Source organism: Nematolebias whitei, chromosome 10 (genome assembly GCF_014905685.2).
Source record: "Nematolebias whitei isolate Nwh7 chromosome 10, NemWhi1, whole genome shotgun sequence".
Taxonomy (NCBI): Eukaryota; Metazoa; Chordata; class Actinopteri; order Cyprinodontiformes; family Rivulidae; genus Nematolebias; species Nematolebias whitei.
The window spans coordinates 49,005,106-49,015,531 of NC_056507.1; the positions used below are offsets into that span (position 1 = coordinate 49,005,106).

Sequence of the window (10,426 nt, forward strand, 5' to 3'; positions counted from 1 at the left end):
ATATATATTCACATGCATATGCATATATATATTCACATGCATATACATATATATATATATATATATACATGCATATACATATATATATTCACATGCATATACATATACACATGCATATACATATGCATATACATATACACATGCATATACATATGCTTATACATATACACATGCATATACATATGCATATACATATACACATGCATATACATATATATACATGCATATACATACATACATACATGCATATACATACATACATATATATATATATATACATAGAGGTGGTGACGTCAAATTGAACCCAGTCCACTGGAACCGGTACTGAAAGCATAATGGAGACGCAACGTGTACCGTACTGAGTAGAGTAGAGCCCGACTGTACCAGTACTACAGGTACTAATGGAAAAGGGGCATTATAGAACAACTGTGTAATATGCTTGAGACCCAGCGGTCTCCCATTTCGCTGGGAAGGCCCAGGACAAAAGAAACCTTTCAAACCTTATGCAAATAAACAAGTTTCAAGACATGAAGTTAAAACCTGTAAAGGTGATGGATGCAAATGTCTGTGGAGAGTGTAGGATCGACACTCTGCCCTGGGTGACCATCATCACGCATTGGGATCTATATGGAAAAGGACCGAAAGAGTGTACCTGGGAGTGAAATGGGACCATCATCCATTATTGTAGAAGCTGCGAGGCTCGGAAGCAAGACGGCCATTTACTCCACACAGAAATGGCATTGGGTTGGCAAGTAACATACTACAATCCCATCAAATCCTTCAAGGCACAACTTGAAAAAAAGGAGTCCGCTGCCCCTTGTGAGTTCCCCACAGCACAACGATATGCCCAAGGACCGAATGTACAGCCTACGGCACCACCCTTGTATCCTGGACTGGATGGAACTGAGGAATGGGTGTCAGCTGAAGAGGATGGAATGAGCTGGGACCCCCAAGACCTGCTGGAAATATCTGTGCAACGATCCTGGCCCTATAACACTTCTGCTGGTAAAGTAAAGCCCCTTTTCCACTGTCACGGCACGGGTCGGATATTTCCAGCTTGACGCGCGTTTGAGGTCTTTTCCACTGTTCCTGGGACCGGCTCGCCTCGCTAAATTTTGGCCCGGCTTCTCAAGGGGTCCAAGCAAGCCGAGCCGTGACGTCAGAAACACTGTCAGTCACTGATTGGTCGGGGGAGGAGTCTGTGGAGTCTTTCCAAACAACCCGATCTGCCATTTTTTTCTCTACCGCTTGCTATTAGTGATAACTGGAGGAGTGTATCTTTTAGTATTTTGAAGCTATACAACAACAATAATATCAAAGCCATGGTCAAATGCAGAAGTGCAGGTGTTGTTGTGCTTGGTGGCCGACGAAAAAAGTCAAAGCGAGCTAGATGGAGGATTGGAGGGTGGTTTGGACACGGTTACTGCTCTACTTGAATCAGTTATAGAAGATGGTGAGTGTTTTCTAACTTTAAACATATTTTAAGTTACTCATCCCATCGGTTCTGAACATATTTTTAACTAACAAAAGAGGCTGACGCCATAATAGTACAACATCGGTGCTACAATGCTAAGCTAATTTGCATAAACGCTAACTGTCCTCCGGTCCCGTTTCTCACTGTATTTTATCCAGAACGTATTTCAGCGCATGACGATTCATCTCTAAACTCCACATTAAACCCTCCAAGCCTCCCGGCTTCTGTTCCTGCTCCAACAGAGGAGTCTACACCTGACAGAGCTCCATCAGAGGAGTCTGCACCTGACAGAGCTCCATCAGAGGAGTCTGCACCTGACAGAGCTCCATCACAGCCCAGCTGCACCTCACAGAGCAGCACAACGCTGCAGCTTCTGTGCTCGGTAAGAACAGATGTAACATGTTCCACATCACTTTATTTGTGCAGATAAGGACTTGATTTATTTTATTTTTAAAGTAAAAAAAAATAAAATGTTGAATAAATACTGAATTGGGATGAAATTATGTACACAGGGTCCCAGTTACAGACAACAACATGTAAAAGAAAAACAGTAATAAGATCTAAGATATGAATTAAGAAAAATATCAACTAAAAAACATCTACTTATAAAACACTAAGCACTAATAGCAGTAAACAATCAAAACAATAAGTCAAACAGCAACATGAACTTGAGTTTGTGCAGCCTTAGGAATATCTAACCAGGATAATCACTTTGATGACCTTCTTCAGACTCCACCATTTGGTCGTCTTCTCTGATTTTACTCTTTTCTCAACAGTCATTTTACAAACAACCATCCGATGCTGTCTGGCCACACTCTCCCCTGCCACAACCTTACAGTCTCCAGTCTCCCTCAGGTTTCCTCTTCTTCGCAGAATGTAGTCGACCTGCGTACTCCTTCCTCCACTCTTATAGGTAGGGCATTAACAGAGTATTCGAGTAATCTACACATCGATTGCTAGGACCTCTATCGAGGTTACAAATGTAATGTCGAGTATCCGTAGTGACGTCATATTATGTGACCACCGCATGACCGTAGGGGGCGGTGTTGCACTGTTGCAGGTCACAGAGTATGGTGTAACACCGGGTCCAATCCACCGCCCATCCACTGTTTTAAGTTTCTTTTCTGACGTGCTGCATGTTTCTTCACATTTGCAGTTTAATAATAATAATTAATAGTTTAGTTTTTCCTGTGACTTATTTGCAGTATGATAAATGGTAGGAGCATAATATACGCTCCCAATGTTTTGTTGGTCTTTTTTTGGTAAATAATTACCTTTTATTGCGGTTTTATTTATTTATTTATTTTTGTATCTTGAGATCTATGACATCATCAAATACTTGAGTTCTACTCGGGTTTTATTATGTTAATGTCGAGTTTAAAAATTATATACTCATTCAACCCCTACTTATAGGTCACTTTATGTTCCTCCCTCTTTTGGAAATAGGTATTGACTACAGCCATTTCCATTCTCTTGGTCAAATCCACCTCCATATGTCCTTCCTGGTTTCTTTCCTTGACACCAAACCTACCCATCACTTCCTCATCCCCTTTGTTTCCTTCACCAACATGTCCATTCTGGTCTGCTCCCATCACCACTCTCTCCTTCCTGGGAATACTCTCTATCACTTCATCCAGATCTTTCCAAAATGTATCTTTCTCCCCATCACATCCAACCTGTGGAGCATAACCACTGTCAACATCTAGCATCAGACCTTCTACTTCGACCTTCAGGCAAACCACCTTATCTTACATGCTCTTCACCTCTACTACATTCTTTGCCAACTCCTCCTTCGGGACCACCCCTACTCCATTTCTCTTTCTATCCACATCATGGTAAAACAGTTTGAACCCTGCTCCAATGCTGCGAGCCTTGCTGCCCTTCCACTTGGTCTCTTGGACACATAAAACATCTACCTTCCTTCTCTGTATCATGTCAGCCAGCTCTCTACCATTGCCTGTCATTGTCCCCACATTTAGAGTTGCAACCAGTTCTACATCAGTCCTACATTCTTCACTTTTCTCTTCTCCCTCTGTCTCCTGACACATTTCCCTCCTTGTGGTTTTCGACTAACAGTTGCACAATTTCTGCCGGCATCCTGTTTGTCAACAGCACCGGTGGCGGTCGTTGTTAACCCAGGCCTCGACCGATACGGTATGGTTTCACTTTGATGAACTCGCATTATGATTTTGGCAAAAGTGTATAACATAAGTATCCTGATACATAGGATGCCATTCTTCACATAACTCTCGCAATTTACCTGGGCTTTGGACCGGCACAAGAGATGCACTGGCTTGTGTTCCCTAGTGGCTGGCTTTTCCGTCCCCCACCAACCCAACCTACCCCCACCCCCCATCCCAAAAAAATTACGAACGAGATGAGCACCCACCATGGCCAGTTATCTAGGGGAAACACTGTAAGGTTTGTGTTTTCAGTACTTTACCCATCAGCAGGAGCTCCAAAAGCCTCAAGACTGCAGCTAGAGCTGGACAGGCTGTCCTGGTCCTTTGGATGCCTGGGTTGTAGAAGGGCTTGAGACTGTTGGACAGTACGTAGCAGGTGGTTGGGATAGATCCTGTAAGACAAAATACTTTGTGTTCAACTAGAACTGATTCATGATCCTGATTCTGGTTCATGTTCCTCCAGTGTGATCAGGAACAGGAAGCTCACAGCAGATGAAAAATGAAGCAGCATTCCTTGTAGAACTGCGTTTCACCTGCCACCTTTTCAAGTGAAAGACCTCACATGATCCATATGCACACATGTGAGATCAAGAGTGGTTCTAGTCGAGTGACCCTGTCCAATATAATGGGCAAATAAACCAGGATATCATCAGCAAAGCAGTGGAAAGGGATGTAATATTTTCTCAAAATGGAACCCAAAGATAGCATGTAATAATAATAATAATGAATTTAATTTGTAACGCACTTTTCATTAACAAAAATCTCAAAGCGCTAAGCATGGAAAGGTTTAAAAGCAGTGGATCAAGAACAGGACCCCATAGGTTAGGACAGAAAAACTCCTGTGTTGGGGATGACTACCAGCTACTACCACACCAAATATTTGCTCAATATCTGTCAAAGTGACTCAGAGACATTTTTGTGTTTGCTACAGTTGATTAGTGAAGGAGAGCAGCTTTTTGTTTTCTAGTTTTACAGCATCATATTTTGCTGCATTTTATTCCTTACACAAAATAATTTCTTAAGCACCCCAACCAAGATTCATTATCATCTGTTACCAAAGGCAAAGGTGATCATGATTTAGCTCAAACCTGTGAGTTCATTTGACTGTGGTGTTGGCAGAATATCTGATGAACCTCTGGATGTGTTGTAATAAAACTCTACAAGTAATCAACGGATGTACAGCTAGACCTAATTAACCTTTGGAGTCGACCCCATCTAAGATGGCTGCCACAGCTAATCAACCAGAGCAAACACTAAAATCTCTAGCTCAGTCAGGTTTACAGATATTAAGATAACATTTGGTGTAGTAGTAGTAGCTGATAATCATTCCGAACACCAATTATAAACATTTTGATTGCATGAGAACATTTTTTTTAAGCTTGAAACAATTAATTACAACTATCAACTCTGTATGTTAACAAAATATCATGAACCACTAGATGGAATTTAATGAAACTCACAGAAGGTAATAATTGGCTGTACATCCACACCTGAAAAAGTTATGGAGTCAACCAAATACAAGATAGCTGTCACAGCTAATTACAAATACAAAACGTCTCGAATGTTCTGAATTTTACAGATTCTGAGATAAAACGTAGAGTGGTGGAGCCAAGAGTCAACCTTAACCCATGCTTTGAGTGCTTACATCAGCAATGATAAATAATATTTCAATTATATTTCAATAATATCAGTCAAGAGGTTTGGCCAAAATGGCCACAGCTGCAGAGGGGGCAAGAGATGGCTGCATTTCAATAAGCTGCGTCCTGCCAGGTTCCCATCAGCCCTGCTTGAAAAGCTGCCTTTTATAATTATATTCTCGCAGCCGTTGGGTTCTTTGTCTGAGATCGGCATTGTCACAGGATTGAATAGACGGAGCTGTAATATGTAGAGATGCACTGATCCAATACCACTATCGGTATCTGTCCCAATATCGAAAAAAAAAAAAAAAATATCTGGATCGGGTATCGTGACAATGTGACCAATCCATGACTGGGCAGATGCACAATTGCACTAAACCATTGAAAAGAGCTGATTGCTGTTTATTTTAAATATCTGCCAACCAAGCTAGTGAAGAGTTTGTTTTTTCCTCTTATTTCAGCTCTTTTATTATTTACTTTACATTATATTTAAAATTCCTGAACCATTTGAAAGGTTTGTTATAGTTTAATTTTCATGTTTGACCAAAGTAGTCAACCTTTGTTTTTGTCAGTTTCAGTATCTTTATTATTATTTATTTTACATTGGATGTTATAATTGTACTGACTGAACAAATTAAAGTTGTTTTACATGTTTGACCGAGCTTGTGAAGCTCTTGGTGTGTTTAAGTGTGCTGTTCTGGTGCAGAGTTTTCAATAAATTTGTAATTCAGTACATTCATGTCTGCGTTAAAAAACAACACAAATGTTTTAAGTTAATTCAGCACTGGGTTTGTCAGCTCAAACATCCAGGTAGACTACAAAAGTGGCTAAATCATGTCATCTGGACCTGTTTCAGAAACGGGTCCAGATGACATGATTTAGCCATTTTTGTTAATTCAGCACTGTTTTTCTGTATCAGATCAGTATCTGATCGGTATCGACTGAGACTAAACAGCAGGTATCGGCATCGGAAGTGAAAAAAAGTGGATCGTGCATCCATAGTAATATGGCCTCTAAATTTTAAAAATCTAAAACGACGAGCCTGTTGTCACAGCTGCAGCCTCGGTCCACAGTGATGTGGGAGCAGGTGCGTCTGCCCCGACGGGCTCTGGAGAGATGGTCGAGTTGGCTCTGAAGTCAGACATTCTGGCTTCAATTAAATCTGAAGTCACAGTGATAATTAGGATGAAGGTGGCTCTGACGGATGATTTTAAATTTATTAAGCGTGAATTGTAGTTAGTCAGGGTGGAGCTTGCTAATAACACAGCATCCCTCAGAGCTGAGTTTGACCAAGTCAAGCTAAGTGGAACAAAGGCTGAAAATGAACTGTATTTATTAGAGATGCACCAATCCACTTTTTTTTTTTTTTTTTACTTCTGATCCGATCCCGATACCTAAATCTAAATATCGGCTGATACCGATCCAGTTCCGATATCATGATCATCATTGATTTTATATGAGGCTGTAATAATCTCCTCTCAAGTACAAGTTGTACAAATATATGCATGCATGTCCAAAAAGACAACTTGAGGTAAGTTTTATTAATGTTGGTTAAGTTTTTAAGTTAGAATTAAATTCTGCTAACACAAAACATGATTCTTTTTATTCCTAGTTTTAAAGTGGATATTAAAGTGATTAATTTAAGTGATTGTTTAAAGTTATTTTATATTTTTTTTAAATAAGGGGCAGATATAAGATTTTTCTTCTTTCTGCACTCTTCATTCAATATTTTCTTTTTGTTGAATTTGTTTGGTTTCTTTTAAATGAATGAATTAAATTAAATAAAATGTTAAATGGCTTTAAACATCTGCTAAGTTCATGACATAAACCAACAGACATGTTCCTTTTTTTAGTATTTTACATCACTTTATAATGTAGCTGTTTTTGTTTCGTTTATATATATATATATGTATATATATATATATATACATATGTATATATATATATATACATATACATATATGTATATATATATATATAATTTTCTTGTAATTTTCAAATCATATGTTTTTTTATGATTGTCTACTGTTGTACTGATAAATATCTCCTGGAGGGTAAACTATATCTTGACTGCAAGTATCAAGCTGAGAAATCCTTCATTTTCTACAACTGATAGTGGTTGGTCATTAATTACGATGAAGTTTAGCAACTTCTCTGTAAACATTTGAGCTCTGGGGCTTCAGCGATGTGTTTTTCTTGTTCAATCCGAAGCAGGCAGTCTGATTTCGGTCGGCCGCGCTCAGTCTGCCCCTCCGACGACGCAAACAGACTGAGCAGGTCAGACTTAGCGCGGCTGACCGAAATCAGACTGCCTTCTCTGGACTGAACGAAATAACAGGCCGCTGAAGCCCCGGAGCTCGAATGTCCAATGTAAAACTTATTTTAACGTGGTTTAATGTGGCGCTATGGCTCTGCAGACAGTGCACATTGCTGTCTTGTTTTGTGGTGTTTAGTGTAAAATACTTCCACACAGCGACATGTTTAGATGAAAAGTTGACTAGCTGTTAGCCACAGTGCTGCTAACTCAGTCCTCACGTTGTAGCTGCTGCAAACTATGAACTGGATTTCCTGAATGTGAGGTGGGTCTTATTACTCTGGGTTCATGAGACACGCCGCCGTTCAGGAAATCCATTCCGTAGTTTGAAGCCAACGTGCAGCGCAACCACAGACATGCATCATGGATCGGAAAAATTGGCAGGTTGGATCGGAAAATCTGATACGTAAATTATGCTGGTATCGGAGCCCGATACAGATACTGGATCTGATCGGCCCCATCCCTAGTATTTATGCTCAGATGAGGTAGAGGCTCTGTGTGGGACTGTGGTTGAGTTGAAAGATGAGGTGGATGGGCTGAGAAAAAGGCTTAAATCTGTGAAGGAGAATATGAAATGGAACAATATTAGGATTATTGGAGTTCCTGAATCGCCGGGCTCATGCTCCTCTACAGTGATAAACAAGGTGCTAAAAGAGGTGCTGAATCTGGACAAGTCACCGCTGACTGACCATGTGTACCGGACGCCGGGCAGGAGGCTCGGATGATAACTCAAAAGTTATTGTGACCAGGCTGCATTATTATCAAGATTGTATAGAGATATTACGATGAGCATGCAGCGGTGGCCCTATCCACTTCCAAGAATCATCCATATTCATTGCAGCCAATTACACCCCGGGTGTGCCAAGGGCACACGCGGCGTTCACGGAGGTGAGGCAATTCTTGCAGAACTGACCAGGTGTCCAGTATGGACTTCTTTTTCCTGCATGACTTCGCATTATGCATGGAGGGATGGACAAGGTGTTTGTAGACTCCGATAAAGCAATGGAATACGTCAAGAGGACGTATTCCATCACTGCTGTCATTACAACAGGCGGTAAGGATCAAAAGAAACCATAAGATCAGCCTCCCTCAATCAGCATTATTCTTAAGATTGTGTTTGACTCAATATTTGGCTGTTAGGTCCTTTCATGGTGAAATGTACAACATTTTATTTCTATTGGAAGGTGATTGGACAGTGTTAATGATTTGAGTTATTTACCGTAAATTCTGGTATATAGTACACACCCGAATATGTGAGCGTTTTTTTGTTTTTGTTTGTTTTTATTAGGTACACCTTTGATATTTATAGTAATATGTGCATAATTTGTTGTTTATTTTATTTTATTTTTTTATTATTATTACTCATATTATATGTGGGCTGATTGGAGCCCAGATGGTTGGATTGTGTTCTTTAGGGTAAGAACTAATGTGTGGATTTTCAGTTGAAAGTGAGTTTGTTATCTCTGTGTTTAGGTAGGAGAGAGGGGTGGGTTTATATTGAATCAGTCTTTTGTGGGTTTGGTTTTTTTTGTTTTTTTTAATCAGGTATTGGCTTGTGATATTTTATAATCAAATTATTTCTTGCTGTTCAACTAAGACCAGCAATAAGGATGTTGGCCACCCTAGTGGCTGCCCAGTTAATAGTGTAAGCTGGAATGTGAAATCCCTTAATGGTCCAATAAAATTCCAGAAAATTATGTCACAGTTGAAGCAGTTGAACACTGATACTGCCTTTTTACAGGAGACCCACGTGTGTTTTGCAGACAGTGGACAGTTTGTTAAAAAATGGTCTGTTCAGGTGTTTCAATCCAATTTTCAATCCAAATCAAGAGGGGTATCTATTATAGTGAATGGGCAACTACGTAATGGTGCACTACATTCTGGGTGGTGGCTGCAATGTTTTATGATATGCAAAACACAAGAAACAGAACACAATGGACTGTGTGAAGAGCAAGTGCAAGATCCATTCTGTGAAAAGCTAAACAACGATGCAAAGGAGCATCCTGATGCATGCTCAATAATCCAGGTAGAAAAATCCAAAAAAGTTCAATCTGGTCCTCTGGACATTCAAAAAAACAAAAACAAAACAAAGCAAAAAAAAATCTAGAAACATTTCGTCTCTCATCCAAGAGACTTCCTCAATCAGAATGACCCATTCTGTTCTCAGGGTTCTAACAGAATGATTATTTGTTTCATGGAGCCTCACTTTTGAGCTCACACCTGCCTGCATGCAGTCGCAGTGTGAGATATTTATTATCAGTCACAAGTTCACGACCGCTGATTTTATTGTTATTAATCGGTTCATCCTGAGGAGCTGTTGGGCTGCTCTGTTCATCGTTACACTGTTACAATTCGTATCCTTCGTTGTTCCTATTCACAGCAGCAAGTCTGCTATCTCAGCCTTTTTCCTCACCAGAGATCTTTCTCCGGTGCACTCCTGCGCATGGAGCGCGTAATTACGCACACAGAAAGCTGAGAGATGAAATGTTTTTTTGTGCAAGCAGGTGCTTCATGTTGTGTCTGAATGGACCCAGTGAGGCATAGACTACATCCTGCGTAGCCTTTAACCCACTAGCAATAGTCTTAAAGGGCGAAGCCTATACGAAATAGAACGTTGGTTACGTACTGTAACCCCAGATTCTATGAGTATAGGCGCAGCCCTTTAAGCTCTGGGCCTCACTGGTTCCTAAATAGCTGAAGAAAAAAGCTATTTGGGAGCCGATTCCCGGTCTCACCGTAATTTAGACGGACCGGGGGAGACATACACACATATACATATATACATACACACGTATATACATACATATATACATACACA

General features: G+C 40.2%; 1 protein-coding gene across 1 annotated transcript in view; it reads right to left on the reverse strand.

Moving 5' to 3' along the window:
• Positions 1 to 10,426, reverse strand: part of spg11 (SPG11 vesicle trafficking associated, spatacsin) — a 413,741-nt gene that overhangs the window by 389,782 nt on the left and 13,533 nt on the right. The window contains exon 6 of the mRNA XM_037683759.1: positions 3,918 to 4,049. Within this exon, the coding sequence (XP_037539687.1) occupies positions 3,918 to 4,049 (132 nt within the window). The remainder of the gene's footprint in view (positions 1 to 3,917; positions 4,050 to 10,426) is intronic.